The 16,204-nt window shown below is 53.1% G+C and overlaps 2 protein-coding genes and 1 long non-coding RNA gene across 4 annotated transcripts in view; 1 reads left to right on the plus strand and 2 right to left on the minus strand.

Annotated features, from left to right (window-relative positions):
• The window catches only part of LOC135406163 (uncharacterized), a 396,593-nt gene that overhangs the window by 88,089 nt on the left and 292,300 nt on the right, over nucleotides 1-16,204 (plus strand). The window lies entirely within an intron of this gene.
• LOC135406016 (hydrocephalus-inducing protein homolog) lies at nucleotides 8,913-15,198 on the minus strand. Its single transcript, XM_064640538.1, has 9 exons — nucleotides 14,998-15,198; nucleotides 14,399-14,507; nucleotides 13,559-13,804; nucleotides 13,099-13,244; nucleotides 12,536-12,757; nucleotides 11,230-11,390; nucleotides 10,934-11,046; nucleotides 10,031-10,346; nucleotides 8,913-9,211 (listed from the first exon to the last, which is right to left on the minus strand). The coding sequence occupies exons 1-9, from the start codon at nucleotides 15,178-15,180 to the stop codon at nucleotides 9,049-9,051; spliced, it is 1,659 nt and encodes a 552-aa protein (XP_064496608.1). The 5' UTR covers nucleotides 15,181-15,198; the 3' UTR covers nucleotides 8,913-9,048.
• The window catches only part of LOC135406293 (hydrocephalus-inducing protein homolog), a 47,696-nt gene continuing 47,443 nt past the window's right edge, over nucleotides 15,952-16,204 (minus strand). Inside the window, exon 47 of the mRNA XM_064640713.1 lies at nucleotides 15,952-16,096. Within this exon, the coding sequence (XP_064496783.1) occupies nucleotides 15,952-16,096 (145 nt within the window). The remainder of the gene's footprint in view (nucleotides 16,097-16,204) is intronic.

The following is a 16,204-nucleotide window of genomic DNA, read 5'->3' on the forward strand; positions in this document are numbered from 1 at the left end:
TGTTTTTGGTTTTTTTGGGGTTTTTTTTGTGTTTTTTTTTTTTTTCCGAAAACAGCGTCCGTTGCCATGGCAGCGATTCAGTGGCTTTCTTCCGGGTTTCGTGGTGGCTTCAGGCGCCAGCGGTGCAGCGCCATCTAGGGACGCGGAGGCTCCCAGCAGTGTCGGTCCAGTTGACACATGCGCAGTAGCAGGCACAGTGAGGAGCGACACTGCTGACCGCGCAGCCACAGGAGAGAGCGGTGCCGCGGGCACGGCTCCAGCTTCATTCTCCGCCGCTAGTGATGTTCCTGCAGCCCCTACACGTCCTGTCGCTACATGCACGGTGCTAAAGGGAGGTGATCCCGCTGCTGTTAAGGGTCCTAGCATTCGCAACTTCGCAGTCGCGAGCACGGGGATCTCCCCTACAGCGGACCGACCGGGGCGGGGACTTGCTGCAGTCCCGCCATCTCCCGACAGAGCTGTTCGAACCTTTATGAGTTCCCGTCGCTCAGAACTTAACTCTTGTAGCGACCCAACTGCCAGACGCCAAAGCACAGTATACTTTCTAGGGGCTCCTGACCCCGGAGAGATCTCGTCCCAAAACAATTCCTTTATAGCGTCCCTTGTGGACACCTGAAAGGCGGTTCGAGCAGCGGGAAGTAGAGTCCTCGCTCTCACCCATGCCATCAACCCCTTAGGGGCGGTTTCATCAGAAACGGGCTCTCCTAGAGAGATTATATATCGGAGGAGCGTTTCCGCGGCCTCATCCCCTTTGGATGCCGCGGGCCCCATGCTCTCTCCCTCGGTCGACTCACCGGGCCAGGGTGAGATTCCTCTGTACCATGCGCATGGCTTTGTTCCGTGATGCCAGGGACAGCATCACCTCCCACGACCGCTTCCCTCAACTCCTCCTGCCTTACGTCCCTGCAGAACTCGACGAAGTAGGACTCCCTGTTCGGGCGCCAGATAACGGCGGAGGGGGTCAGAGAGAAATGCACACAAATCAATATGATTGGCAAAAATGTCCGCTTTATTAGAGGACAGACAGCTTATATGCTGCCTGTGACACACAGACATGTGATTCTTCCCCAGGTTACATTGGATACAGAAGGAAAACATACTGTGGTGTACAGTACTAATTGGATATCAGCAGGTGTCCATAAAACTTGTTTTCCTGCCAGAACAACTCCTCCTTCACCTTGGCACAAGGCCTGCAGCCATATTAGTGGCGCAGTATTTTTTCACTCTCTGCACCCAGCCATGCCAAGGTGAAGGTCTCAGAAATGCAACTGAAATTGTTCACACAATTTCTGTCCACCGACACATTGTGTCAACAAATAGTCCCTGGAACACTCCTGTATTTTGCATTCCCAAAAAATCTGGCAAATGGAGGATGATTCAGGATCTCAGAGCAGTAAACGCAGTCATTGAGTCTATGGGGGCATTGCAACCAGGATTACCCTCACCTGCTATGCTCCCAGCGAACTGACCTCTGACAATAATTGATTTAAAGGATTGCTTTTTTACCATATTCCTGCACCCCGAGGATGCCCCAAGGTTTGCATTTTCCATTCCAGCATTAAACAACTCACAGCCTATGCAAAGGTATCACTGGGTTGTTCTCCCTCAAGGGATGAAGAACAGTCCAACCATATGCCAAACAGTAGTTGCAAATGCTATTCAACCCATTAGAAAGTGTTTCCCCTCTGCAATAATATATCAATACATGGATGATGTTTTAATAAGCATGGTCACAGAAAATGAACTGCAAATTGTTGTTACTGCCTTGACTGATGCTGTCCAAGAAGCAGGCTTGCAGGTTGCAGCAGAGAAAATCCAGCGATCGCAGCCCTGGACCTATCTTGGATGGAGGATCACGCAGCAACAGATTTCCCCACAGCCACTGCAGCTCGAGGTAAAGGACACTTTAACCTTAAATGAGTTGCAAAAACTCCTGGGAGCTATTAATTGGTTAAGGCCTATTCTAGGCTTAACCACAGAGGAGCTACACCCTCTCTTTGTGTTACTAAAGGGGGACTCTGATCTGACGTCTAACAGGTCTCTGACAGCAGAGGCAAAACAGGCGTTGGACATTTGTGCCAAGGCAATAGAATCTAGGCAGAGCAGAAGGAGAGATCCTGAACTGCAAATCTGCCTGGCCTTAGTTCCCAGCAGGTACCAGCCATTTGCAGTCTTGTTTCAGTGGGACCAGACTGAAAAGGACCCACTGCTGGTTCTAGAATGGCTATTTCTGCCCCACACTCCACATAAAACTGTATGGACAATTAATGAAATGTTTGCTAAGCTTGTTATTAAAGGCAGAGCTCGATTACAGGAACTGGATGGAAGGGATCCAGCGGTCATCTACATTCCAGCCACGAAGGACAATTTAGCTTGGATGCTGGCTGAGGACGCCGAGTTCCAAGCTGCCTTAGCAGGTTTTGATGGTAACATTTCAGTTAATCTCCCTAAGCACAAACTTTGGGCAGAAATCGGTAATTTGCCTTTAAGAACCACGACTAGATGCAGAAGTGAGCCAGTAAAAGGCCTCACAGTTTTTACAGATGCATCTGGACGATCACAGAAAGCTGCAGTGACTTGGGTGAATCCTGATACAGGACAATGGGAAGAAAAAGTACAGACCATGAACCAATGCTCTGTGCAGGTTCTGGAACTGGCTGCTATTCGTATCGCCTTGGAAAAGTTTTCTGAACAACCTGTTAATATTGTCACTGATTCTTGTTATGCTGCAGGGTTAGTTTCACGTCTAGAATGTTCATTTCTTCGGGATGTTTCTAACCCTCATTTGTTGTTTGAAATGCGTTCTATTTGGTTCCTTGTCAATCACAGAAGGTTTGATTTCTATATAATGCACATCAGGTCTCACACTGACATGCCAGGACCAATAGCTGAAGGGAACCGGGAAGCTGACAAAGCAGCAATGTTCAACACAGTACCGAGGACCCTTGAGCAAGCAAAATTGTCCCATTCATTTTTTCACCAGAATGCACGCTCTCTAAAGAGACAATTCAAAATTACTATCAATCAGGTCCGAGATATCATATTGTCTTGTCCAGACTGTCAAAAAATCACCCCTATGCCATCTCAGGAAGGTGTTAACCCCAGAGGGTTAGTATCCAATGAAATATGGTAATCAGATATTACACACATCCCAGAATTTGGCCCCTTGAAATACGTACATGTAACTGTAGACACACATTCACAGTACATCACTGCTACAGCACACACAGGTGAGAAAGCCAAGGATGTAATAAGACACTGGCTAAACTGTTTTGCTACCCTTGGCACTCCAAAACAAATTAAAAGTGATAATGGACCAGCATACGTCTCTGAAAAGGTAAGGAACTTCCTATCACAATGGGGAATTTCACATATTACAGGAATTCCACACTCACCTACGGGACAAGCAATTGTAGAAAGGGCACACCGCACACTGAAAGAGATGCTAATAAAACAAAGAGGGGGGGAGAAGCTATGTAGTCCGCAAGAACGTTTGTGGAAAGCCACATATGTTATCAATTTTTTAAATTGTGACAGTACTGAAAGAAGCAGATATGAGAAGCAGCACAAATCTCAGGCGTTTGCCTCTCCCAGGCCGCTAGTCATGGTAAAAGATTTGATTTCGGGACAGTGGACAGGACCTTTAGATCTTATGACTTGGGGGAGAGGTTACGCTTGTGTGGCAACAGGAAAAGAACTGAAGTGGATCCCCTCCAGGTGTGTAAAGCCCTATTTGGATACACAATCACAGCTGCAGGAACCAGATAACTCAGGAGTTTAAAAACAATTATGTTATGTTTCAGTTTATGTTAATGACCAATGTGGTGACAAGCAAACTGCAAATATTGGTGTGTGTATGTTTGTGCGTGAATGATGACGGCCGTCGTGTGTGAGTTGAGTGAATGAATAAGAGAATTGTGTGACTGGAAAACATAAAAACACAGAATACCTCACAAAACCACATTACCTACACCACAAGGTCACTTTGAAAGAATTGAGTTTTGATATGCTTACCCTGTTTCTTGAATAAAGTTTGAAATCCCCAGTTATAAAAAAACCCCTCAGATTAATAAAGGTTATAGTTTACACACAGTTGGGCTAAAGGCCCCAAGTTAATAAAATAGTTATCCAAGTTGCACTACCCTATAGGAATATAAGGTTTTAAAAGGTTTATGTTAGAGTTAAGAAGCTAAGCGAAGCAATGCGCTGGGTCGCTGCGAAACTTGGTAGTTTACAATGTTCTGGTTGTTTGCACTGTTTTTTGCACTGTTTTTTGTGACTTCTTTTAAATATTCGAGAGAGGGGATGTGTGGGAGGCATGTCTGGATGCACAGGGGATGTGCCAGGGCGAGGGGCCCGAGGGGACATGCGCAGTCACATATAACTCTATTGGCTGAAGAAGTCACATGGTATACAGGGATTTAAGAGTGGGAATTTTGAATAAAGTTCTCTTTGACCACACCACCGCACGAGGAGCGTCTTTCATTCCTTGTTATACAAGGACCCCTGCTACACATGGGGATCTTGGGGCACAGGGGGACTGGGAAAGGGGGGTGGCTCCCCTGAGCTCCCAACTTCCTGTGGGGTGCTGGGGGCTGCTAGATCCAATCTCACCATTGGATCATGCCAACACTTTCAGTTTAGAGGAATTACAGAGGTGTGACTGAACCACTTTAGTCCCCCAGGTTTTAATGATGGCAAATCTGATCTCTTGATAGAAATGAATTATTTAGGGTTACAAATGATCAGGCCACAGATTTTCATCAGAATTATTTACTGCACAATAGAAACACTAAAACTACCAGGAGTACAGGATAAGATAGGACAGTGCTCTACACTAAAGTAATTATTGATGCAATTCTACTAAAGCTGAAACAAAAGCAATAATTCTTAATTAGAGGTGGATGGAACTCCCCCAGACCAACGCTGGTGGGGAGATCTCTGCTCTCAACCTCCAGGAGTGACCTTGGGGGGTCCCCAGCCATGGCAGGAATCTCCACACACCTCCAGAAAGGTTCTGTTGGAAGAACCTGCCCCTGGGAAAGGGGACTGGCTTTGGAGCCCCTCCTGCGGGGGGATCTCCGGCCCTTTTCCTCCCCGCTGCCTTCCTGCGCCAGGGAGCCCTTCAAAACGGCCTCTCCCACCAGGGTCTCAAGGGGGGATTTGTCCTCCGGGCTCTCCGTCCTCAGCTCGGGGCCTGGGGCAGGAAGCAAGAAGGACAGGCAGGGGATTTGCCTCCGGCCCACAGGGAAGGCCAAGGACATCCCCCCAACTCCGGCCCCGGCAGGACGGCGGCGCCAGCGGGGTTGTCCTGCAGCCGGGGCCATGCTCGGCTGACAGAGCCAGCACAACACCCGCCCAAAGGGACACTGACTGCCTCCTCACCTACCTGGGGGGCCCAAGGCATCTTCCTCTTCCTCGCAGCCTCCTCCTCCATCCACCCAAGCTTTGGGAAGGACAAATCCTGATGGGGGGAAACAAGGGCTGAGCGCGTTGGCTTGGGGGTTCCTCCTGCCCAAGTCCATCTCTAGAACTCATCGGGCATCCCGTGACCACAAAAACCTCCAAAACACCAAGATTCAGCCCAGAAAAACCCAAACCACAGTGATTCAGGAAAAAACCTCAGAAATAGCAAGAAAACCCTTGTCCCCACAAACTGCAAAAAGTTGGGATTCAGCTAAAATATACTCTAAAATATGAAGATTAGCCCAAAAAATCTCTCCCAGAAATTCCCCCTCTCTGGTCTCTCCCCTCTGGGGTTCAGAGAGTCTCCCCTGTCTGGGATGCTTGGGGTCCCACTTAGGGATACTTGGGAGTGTTGGGTCTCAAGGGTCCCTTCTGCTCTGACTCTCGCCTTCAGGGTGCCACATTCCCGGATATTCCCTCTCTCCAGGTTTTCCACTTCATTGTCCCGGGGATCCCAGGGGTCCCCACTGTCCAGGCTTCCCCTTCTCCATGCCCCCCGTTTCAGGCTCCCGGGGGTCTCGGGGCTCCTCCCTCTCCGTGCTCCCCCCTCCAGGCTGCCGGGGGTCCCCCAGCTCTGGCATAGCCCCGCTCCGCCCTCCACACTTGGCAGCTCCCGGGCTCCACATCCTGGAGGGGCCCCAAACCCACTGTGTCCCCCCCGCCGGCACTGGGCTGACAATGGAGCCGGCGGGGCCTGACCCAGCAACACCAACCCCCACCATGGGGGGGACCCGCATCCCCCACCCACCGCTGGGGCTCTGCCCCCAACCTAGCCCGGCACCCTCAGAAAACACCTCCTGTCCACCCCCAGGAGCCACCCAGGGCTGAGTAGGAACAGGAAAAGCAGGAAAACAACTGCCCCCCCATCCTGTGCATGCCTGGGAAGGGGGAACTCGTCCCAAATATTCTGGGGGGAGCATGGGGGGTCAGGACATACTCGGGCTGCCAGCACAGATTCCCTGGCAAAGTCTGCACTGAGTCAAGCTCTGGAGAGGAGATTGTGCCCCATGGATGGGATTGCAGAGGCTCCCTCAGGTCCCCAGCAGGAATCAGGAACCAGGAATAGACACAAAAGGCCCCCCCAAAGATTTCAGGGGGAGTGTTCTGTAGGGAGGGGACAGTGTCACCCCACCAGGGCGGGGCTGGCAAGTGGGAGGCTGCTCCAGGGCTCTGCAAGAGGCCTCGTGCTCTGCTCGGCCCCAGCACTGGCTGGTCCCAACAGCCCTGGCTGCCCCCGGCCCTGGGCAGCTCTGCTGCCACAGGCTGTGCCCTCACCGTGGCCCTGCAATGGCCCTGCCTGTCCCTCCCCCGTGGCCCTGCCCGTGGCCCTGTCCCTTGGCTCTCTCTCTGCCAGCTCAGTGTGGGGCACACGGGCTGGGGGTCCCTCCCGTGCCCCCCGGGCAGCCAGCGTTGGCTGGGGGGATGTGAGGGCTGGGCCTGCTCAGCACAGCCCCGGCCTCGTGCCCAGCGCCTCTTTCCTGCCCCACACAAGAGCTTCCCGGCCCCCCCAGGGCTCCCCTGCTGCTGCCTCTGCTCCTGGCCCTGCCTTTGCTGCTCCCTTGGCTGGGGCAGCGGCTGCAGGGGGGGGATGGCAGCAGCTTCAGCTCCACGGCACTTCCTGGGGGGAGCTCAGCCCGGGGGGACGGGCAGGGACATGATGGGGATGGACAGGGGCCCAGCAGGGACAGCCAGGGCCTGCAGGGGAAGGCACAGGGACAACCTGGCCCCCCACACTGCCAGGGCTGTCTCTGCTCCTCCTTGCAGGCTCCGTGGCCAGGCACAGTTGGTGTTCCTGGGTGCCCACCATCTCAGCACTTGGAGCTGCTCAAATCAGCGCCCGCAGCTCTGCAGCAAAGCCCCAGCTCACCTGGCACACAGGGGATGGAGACAGAACCTTCTCGGGGATGGGCACTCCCAGCTTTGTCTCTTCCCCACCACGGGGCTCTCCTTCCTCAGCAGCACCTCTGCCTTGCACTTATTCTCAGTGTCATCTCTGGGCCTCCTCTCAAGGACAGGAACCTGCAGGGAGGGGACATGATGTGCAAGCTGAGGGCTGCCTGCTTGCACTGGCCTCTGGGCTTCCTTCTCCTTCTACAACCATCCCAGAACTTGGCCTGCTTTTCTAACACCACACATTTACAGACTAACCTTGGAGATAGATATGGACAGACATCTCTATCACCCTGGGGATGGAGCCTCAAGCATGTGCTGCCATAGGAATGGCAATCAGAGAATCACAGAATCAGCCAGGTTGGAAAAGACCTCCGAGATCATTGAGTCCCACCCTGGATCCAACCCCGCCGTGCTTCCCAGACCATGGCACTGATGCCACATCCACTCTCACCTTCAACACCTCCAGGGACGCTGACTCCACCTCCTCCCTGCCCAGCCCATTCCAAGGCCTGATTACTCTCTCCCGAAAAAATTCCTTCCTAATATCCAACCTAAACCTCCCCGGCACAGCTCAAGACCCAGCCCTCTTGTCCTACTGCTGCTTCCTGGCAGAACAGCCCCACCCCCACCTGGCTACACCCTCCTGGCAGGGACTTGCAGAGAGTCAGGAGGTCTCCCCTGAGCCTCCTCTTCTCCAGCCTCAACACCCCCAGCTCCCTCAGCCTCTCCTCACACCACTTGTGCTCCACTCCCTTCCCCAGCCTCGCTGCTCTTCTCTGTTCCTGCTCCAGCCCCTCCAGGGCCTTCCTCAACTCAGGGGCCCAGAGCAGAGCACTCCAGGGGTGGCCTCACCAGCGCTCAGTCCAGCCCAACAATCCCTTCCCTGCTCCTGCTGCCACACTCTTCCTCACACAGGCCACCATCCATTGGCCCTCTTGGCCACCTGGCCACACTCTGCCTCCTCTTCAGCTTCCTGTCCATCCCCACTCCCAGCTCCCTTTCTGCCTGCCTGCTCTCCAGCCACTCTGGCCCCAGCCCGGGGGGCTGACGGGGCTTCTTGTGGCCAAAGGGCAGGACCCGGCCCTTGGCCTGCTTGACCCTCATCCCCTTGCAATCAGCCCATGGATCCAGCTTGGCCAGGTCCCTCTGCAGAGCCCTCCTGCCTTCCAGCACATCAGCACACCCCCAGCTTGGTGTCAGCTGCACATTTGCTGATGAAATGCCTGCTTCTGCAGCAGCTGCAGATGCTCACCCCAGCCTTTAGCCAAGCAACTGGAGTTCTTGGTACAGTCAGTGCTGCTCCCACATTAGTCGTGCAGAGTTCCTGGTGTGACCAAAGGGACACTTCCCTACCCCACCCATGACACAAAGGCCAAGGAATGGGAATTCCTAAGAGAGCAGAGCAGCCTGTGGAGCAATGGGGGTGATGTCTGATCACAGCTGCTTTCCTGGAGATGGCTGAGCCCCAGCTCCCAACCAAGCACCACACGGACACCTGCTCACTCCCCTCCCGGGGAGGTGGGAGAGAACTGGAAGAGTAACAGTGAGAAAACTTGTGCGTTGAGACACAGTTTATTAGGTAGTACACAGATGAGGTAGAGATGGGTGTTGGGGCTTGAAGAGTAGCTGGGGAGGTCTCTGCTGAAGGCTGGGAAACCACGAGCAGGAGAAGCCATGACACAAATGGTGTCACTCTAGTTTTGCTGACTGCTGCACCTTCTTCTTGGGTTTGCTGCTCTGGGTTTCACCTTTTTGCAGTGATGTAGAGCGTTTCAGATCAGCCTTTGGCAAACAGCCTTTCCCCATCACAAACACCCGTGGGCTCTCCTGAGATGGCTTCAGATTAAGAAGTCTAGGAAGAAAGGGACTGGTATTAGCCAGATGAACATTTCCAGCCAGCCAGCCACTCGCCTGTCTCCTCACAGAGCACACAGTGTCACATCCTCTCTCCAGGTAAGTAGCGAGCAGCAAATGAAACAGAACTGCACTGCCTGCCATGGAGGCAGCAGAGGTGGAAGGGCAGAATCACAACCAGTTATGGGCCTGGGGACCAACTGCAGCACACGGGGTTCCAGGTGGAGAAGGAGGTTGTGCTTGCCCCATAAGGAAGCATAGCTAGGGACTGGCTGGCCCCTTGACAGCCGTTCTGGATCTCCCATTCCAGATTTTGAAGCAGGGCAGGAGCTTAGTGTTTCATACAGTGTCTTTTCCCATTGTCTCCACACAGATCCACAGACATCTCCACAGACATCTAGCCTTGGCCAGATGATCATCTCTCTGTGCTCCTGTATGCTGTGTGTTCCTGCTGCCTCTCTGGGGCTGGCTGTCGCCAGGGCTGCACGCTCACCCACCCCAGTCAGAGGGACTGAAGGGAGAGTGTCAGAGGCTCTGCTTGGTGCTGCCCATCAACAGGACAAGAGGCAATGGGCAGAACCTGATGCAAAACACGTTCCACCTGAACATGGGGAAGAACTTCTTTCCTGTGCAGGTGACAGGTTGTCCAGAGAGGGTGTGGAGTCTCCCTCACTGCAGGTATTCCAGAACCCTCTGGACACAATCCTGTGCCATGTGCTCTGGGATGACCCTGCTTGAGCAGGGAGGGTGCACCCAATGGCCCGTCCTGTGATACCCACCAGGAGCATGGATTGGAAAGCACATGGACATTTCCTACCTGCACAGCATTTCGGCCTTAAATTCCCCCACACGCGTCGGGAAGAATTTCACACGGAAAATCTGATTCTGGCCAGCAGGGATGGTACCGCAGTGGGGCTCGATGGAGAACAGTGGTGGGTCCTTGACGAGAATTGGAGAGAATTCCAGGGAGGAGCTAAGGCCCTTCGAAGAGCGGCACAGCTGCTTTGAAAGGCGCAGACTTGGCTGGGGGTGAGTTGGCTGGGGCTGAGTTGACTCGAGCAGCAATGCCTGCTGCACCAGCCTTGCACGATTCCCTTCCCAGAGATCCTCAGCAGTAGAGGACAAGAAATCACCTGCAGGAGGAAAGAAGACATCTTTCAAAGATAAAATCCTTTGTTCCCAACAACTCTGCCTCCTGCTGCAGGTGGATAGAAGAGAGCTGGAATGCACTTGGAGTGCCTCTGGCCAAGTACTTTCAGCAGGAGACAGAGCAGCTGGGAGCAGGGTCTCTGCCTGCAGCACACACTCCTGTGCCGGGGCAGGAGGCTTGGTTTTAGACAGTGACTTTGCATTTGCCCTGGAGTGGGGAACTGCATCCAGACAGCGGCTGCAGGGCAGCTCACTTGTTCCACCCTTGTTCTTCCCAGTCTCAGAGACTTCCCAAAGAGGTGCCCTGATGCCCCCCTTCCCAGTCCTGACCCAGCACATGGCTGTCCCTGGAGCCCAGGTCAGCTCCTGTGCAGAGCACAAGTGGCAGAGCAAGAACAGGAGGGGCTAAAAGGCAGACAGGGGGGAAGGAGAAAACTCTCCAGCTGCAGCTGGGAAGTGGACAGGGATGAAAAAGCAATTAATATTTTGGGGTGAAGTGGCAGGGTCTTCTCCCCAGGCCCTCAGCTACCAACTGAAATGGCCCAGGCACCACCCAGAGCCAAACACTTACGTGTCTGAGTGGACGAGAACGGCCTCCCAGAACTCTTTGATGGTATTTCCTCCTCCAGAGTCTCCACCCAGCAGTATTTCAGGGCTACATTCCCTGTATTGGACATCTGGAAACTGAAAAACAAGGAGGAGGAATAAAAAGCAAGTACTAAAGTAACACTGTCTGGTGGGCTCCTGGTACCACCTTCCCCAGGCAACTCTGCCACGTTCAGAATTGCTGCCCTGGGTGGCCCAAACAAAGTATTTCAAAGTCTGGAAGTTTAGGAGGAAAGGGCCAACACGGTGCCCAGCACTCACGTGCTTATCTCTGTCTGGAAGAGCTCAGTCTGCTTCAGTTGAACCTCGACCGTGTCCAGTTTGAACTCGGCGTAGTCAACCTGAGCACTGAGGACAAGCTCGACCTCGTGGCTGCTCCTCTCCACGATGGTGTGAGGTGGTTCCGGGACTGCCTTGACCACCTGCAGGCAGAGGAGGGAAGAATCACTGAGCAGAGCCCAGAAAGCCAGGCTGAGCAGGGAAACCTTTGGGCCTCCAAACTTGGCCGCATAGAAAGGACATTCAGGTTTATTTCCCTGGAAAGATGACAAAATTGGACTGGTGTACTATGGCATTGGTTTCTACCCACTGATCAAAGCAGTCACCACCACGGCTATTAATACACCCCTGGGGACTATGGTCAGCTGTCAGTCCCTGTGCTTCAACCCTGGAGAGCCTCTGACCTTTTCCCCGGTCCCCTATAAATCCAGCAGGTCTCGACATTAGGATTAAGTTCCCCTGCTGGAGCCCTGTGGATGGAGAAGCCCAAGACTGACTAGTCCTAGAAAGAACTTTTTCCTTCTTGTCTTAGGAGAAAGTGCTCTCCAGATGGTACATGTGGGGTGGGAGCTGGCTGTGGGCATTTTGGGATGTGAATGATCTCACTGGGAAAGTCTCCAACTGCTGATGCCCTGATGGGGAAGTTGGGTTTACAGGACTCACAATGATTTAGAAACTCAGAAAGAACCTTCACCAAGATAAGTGTGTTTGGCAATAATGACAGAAAAAGCAAGACTTTCTGGAGATGATGCTTCTCCAGACTCCTGCGTACTATCACACAGGGCCTGGGCTGCTCCATAATGAGATATCCCCCACAATACAGAGGCCACAACCAAAATCTCTGGTGTCGGTGTAGGCAGAGCTCAGAGCTCACTGGTGTATGCACAAGAGCACTTGTGCTGCTCTCCCCTTCGGAACAAGAGACAGAATGCAGTGGAATTAACTCCTTGTGGGTGACAAGGCACCAAATCAGATGAAGAGACTGTCAAATGGGATAAAATCAAACGTGACCTCCCACTCAACACGGGCTGCAACACTCGGCTCGTGGCACAGACCGGCAGTTTGCGTGTGGATAAAGGTCTCTTGCCCAAAGGCTTCCCCCTGTGGTGTGAGCCCACCCGCTCACTGCGCATCCGCCTCTCCCCAAAAGGCACTGCTGGTGAACCTCCCGGCTGGAGCCAATGCCCAGGGGAGGCAGGAGCTGCTCTGCCAGCAGCGCTGGTGCTCTGCTGCTGTCGGCAGGTCCTTTTGCAGCAGCTCGGTGAGCTTTTGCTGCTGTGCTTCTTACCCTCTGCTTCAAAGGCCAGCGGGCTCCTGGGAGTCTCTCGGTGGTATCCTCCCACTTCTCAGTGCACATTCTGTCATCCCAGTCGCAAACCTCCTCTGGTGGCAGCTGGTATTTGATCTTGGCCACCTTACAGTTCACAGAGTGCCTTTTGACGGTGACCGGGACCTTGGATTTCAAGGTCACTCTGATATTCTTGGCACAGCCAGGCTGGAGGTGTCCCACCTAGGGAGAACCAGAGAGTCAAGACCAAACTGGAATCACTGGCAAGGGCAGCACTGACAGCAAAAGGGACTGATATGGCGAGCAGCTGTGCTTGGAATCAGCACCTCAGTAAGGATTTATGTGAGATTTGACAGAGCAAAATATGAACAGAAGGTGCCACCTCCCAGAACGCGGAGCCTTTTCTGCTGGGCTGACAGCCCTGCCCCAGCAAAGACAGGGATTGCATCTCCTGCATGGCACTGGAACGGGCTCTCACTGGTATGTGGTGACTCCCTGCCAGCTCCCAGGAACACCAGGAAAGGGCCTGAGCCACTGAGAAAGGCAGGGCTGTCCCAGCTCACCTTGGGGGAGAACTGGAACGGGGCATCTGCCAGCAGCCACTCAAACCGCATCACCTCCTCCTTGCTGCGGTTGGTGACTGTGAAGGTCTTGTCGTAGAGCTCCCCGACTGCACACTCCCCAAACTTTATGTGATTCGCTCTGACAGCTGTGAAGAAGAAGAGCAAGAGACCTCAGCATGCAGTGATGTCCATCCACCCCCCTCACTTTAAGAGACACGTGTATGTTCAGCTCTTCCTTCCTCCAAGCCTCCCTCCCTCCCTCTGGGAGGTCCCCAAGCCCGTGGCTGTGCCTGTGCCCAGCGACAAGCAGCACAGCACACACTGCTCTGTGTGCATGGCTGGCAAGCTCACAGGCCCCCAAGTCCAGTGGGTGACAGCCCAGCCCTGGCTAGAGAGAGGACACGCATGACCAGACATTTTCCTCTTCCTCGCTCTACCTTGGCAGCCTCTCCTCTCTTACCCTCAATGATGTCGTCCTCCAGATTGCCCTCAGCATTGCTCCCCTGGCTGTCTTCTGCTAGTCCAGGGAGGTTATCAAGGGTGAAGTCATCATTGTGGCCTTCACCCACCAGCTCTATGTCGATCTCACTGTTGCCTGACACTGGCACACGGATCTTCCCTTTCAGACGTTGGGCCAGGGTGGGTTTGAAAAACACGTCAAACTCTGCTGATTGCCCGTGTTCCAGGAGCAGGTAAGGCTTCTTGGCTGCACGGCAATGGGAATCAGAGTTAAGTGATAGAGCTGTACAGAGGAAATATTTCCCTGGGGTATACGAGGAATAAGAGGTTGGAATCAGTTGCTTCTAAGCACAGGTTCTCCCACCAGTGGTTCCAGACCCTCTTCCTGTGTTCACAAGACTATGCCACCATCACACATATCACCACTTAAGCGGCTTAACCTCAGGTTAACGCTCAGCCCTCATTCCATCTGCTTCCAGCCAGCTCCTGCCATACAGAAGGCTGAGCCAAGGAGCGGTTTTGGCTTCTGCTGGCTGGCTTGTGTGCTCAAGGGCTGCCTCCCTTCAGGCTGGTACCTTCCCACACGCAGCAAAGACCTCAGCCAGTCCACTGAGGTGGTGATAGTCCCCCACAGCTCAACCCACCGTGTCTCGAAGAACAGAAAAACTTCCTACAACTTGCTAGGAGGAAACCCTGCAAGGAGTCCACAAGAAAAGCTCGGGGGACAGAGAGACCAAGGAAAGAAACTATGTCCAACATGTGGCTGCTGCTTAGACAAGCCAAGAACGGGGCACACCTTTTCCCTCTGTGAATGATCACGCTGCACAGTTAATGAATTTACCTTTTCCAGTGGAGTCCTTTTCCATGTCTGCAGTGTGGAAGGCACGGAGTGCGGACTGCGTGCTTTTCAGGAAGAAAACTCCCTTGTCATCCAGGATATGAACTGTAAACTGAGAAAAGGGAACACGGAGCACAATGACATTGGTGTGAGGAGAGGCTGGCACGGGGGTTGAGCCCGTACGGCCGCTGGTCCAGCACGGGGAACCCAGACCACCTCCCCACCTCAAACACAGCACCCAGCACAAAGGTTACGTGAAGTCACACAGGGAAAAAAGGTTGTTCAGAAGCATATGGATAGAACTGCCATAGAGCCAAACAGGACAGTCAGTCACAAGCAGAATGTAACGAAACCACAACTAAGTTTAATTAAAATGGAGTCAACCAGTATCAAATGCAATCTCATGGAACTGGGACGTCACCCACACCCACATGAGAACAAAATGTGAGCTGGGAGACGGGGGAAAAACACCCCACCACCTTTCTTGTCTTGTGTTCAACTGACAAGGAAAGACTGGACAGAAAATCACATTTTTTGGGACCTTTCCTCCACAGGACAAGCACTTGTTCCCAGCCCAGAGCATTCCCCAAGCAGGTCCTTACCTGGGTGGGTACGGTGCCATTGTTACGAAGGACCAGGGGGAGTGTCTGTGAATCCCCCAGCAGGAGCCTCCTGAAGCGCAGCACAGGGGTTCCTCTCTTACTCCGAAGGCCCGGGCACTCGACTGTCACCTGAGGCACGTGCCCCTCTCCACTGACAGTGAAGGTCAGCTGTTGGGGTTTCATCTTCACAGACCTGCTGGAGAGGCACAGAAACCATTTCAGCCAGAGCCTTCCAGAATAACAGTTCTAAATAATTTCCCTCATTTGAATCATGCCATACAGCAGATAAATAACGAGGCACCAGATGAGACGTGGCAAATCCTCTGGCTGCAGTGATAGGAGACATATGCAACAAGCAAAAGCACACCATGAGAACAGTACAAAAGCAAGAAGGGAAAACCAAACCAACAGCACCGTCAGTAAAGATTATTTCCAAGGATCCTAAAGAAGGAATTGCTTGTTAGGGCAGAAAGCTGACTTCCCTGTTCCAATTCAGCCACTAAAGGCTTGGGGAAGGGCAGGTCAGAGCCCCAGTACACAGGTGCCAGGGAGAGGAACTGGGCTTCTCTTTGATAAGAGCTCCAGTCACTCCCCTGATAAAAAAATAGCTTAATGTATGCCTGGAAACCACACAAGGATCACTTCCTTTTACAGAAATAAGGAAAATCTTGACTTGCTGGCACAGAAACTGCTTCATCTGAGCCTTTGGCCTTGGAAAGCCCCAGCTCAGCTGTTGCACTTGTCAGGAACTTCCAGCTGGCTACCTAAGGCCCTCTCTTCAGAGTCCCTCACACAGCCTGAAGTCTCCTCCTCATTTTCCTGCTCTGCTCTGCCTAATGCTTAATGCCCCCTACATCATCTCATGCCAAGTACTCTGCCTAAGGGTACTGAAAGCATTAGAGGTACCAAGGGAAGAGGCAGCTACCCGAACGATCCCCCCAATACTTCATAGGGTCACTTGGGAGCAGGGAGCACATACCACTCTCCTGACTTGCCACAAAGCAGCGGTCCAAAGTGGAACTGCTTCGTGCTCATGACATACTCCTTGGAGATGATGTCCTCCTTCTCCTTGCTCTTCCTCCAGCGAGGAAACACCAGCCTGGGCAGAGAAAAAATGGGGAATGAGGAGCTCTGAGATGCTGCAAGTAGGAAATCTAGTCAGAAAGCCATCACCCTTCTCGGTGGCTGAGGTACCAGTTCAGCCTCC

This window comes from Pseudopipra pipra, chromosome W (genome assembly GCF_036250125.1).
Source record: "Pseudopipra pipra isolate bDixPip1 chromosome W, bDixPip1.hap1, whole genome shotgun sequence".
Taxonomy (NCBI): Eukaryota; Metazoa; Chordata; class Aves; order Passeriformes; family Pipridae; genus Pseudopipra; species Pseudopipra pipra.

Bases quoted from the DNA above. Each gene is read 5' to 3' on its own strand.
- LOC135406016 (XM_064640538.1), bottom strand. From the start codon at position 15,180: ATGAAACCCCAACAGCTGACCTTCACTGTCAGTGGAGAGGGGCACGTG. The intron at 13,805-14,398 runs GTAAATTCATTA...ATTGCCGTGCAG, and splicing joins AAAGGACTCCACTGGAAAAG to CCAAGAAGCCTTACCTGCTC. The intron at 11,047-11,229 runs GTGAGTGCTGGG...CTTGTTTTTCAG, and splicing joins TTCCAGACAGAGATAAGCAC to TTTCCAGATGTCCAATACAG.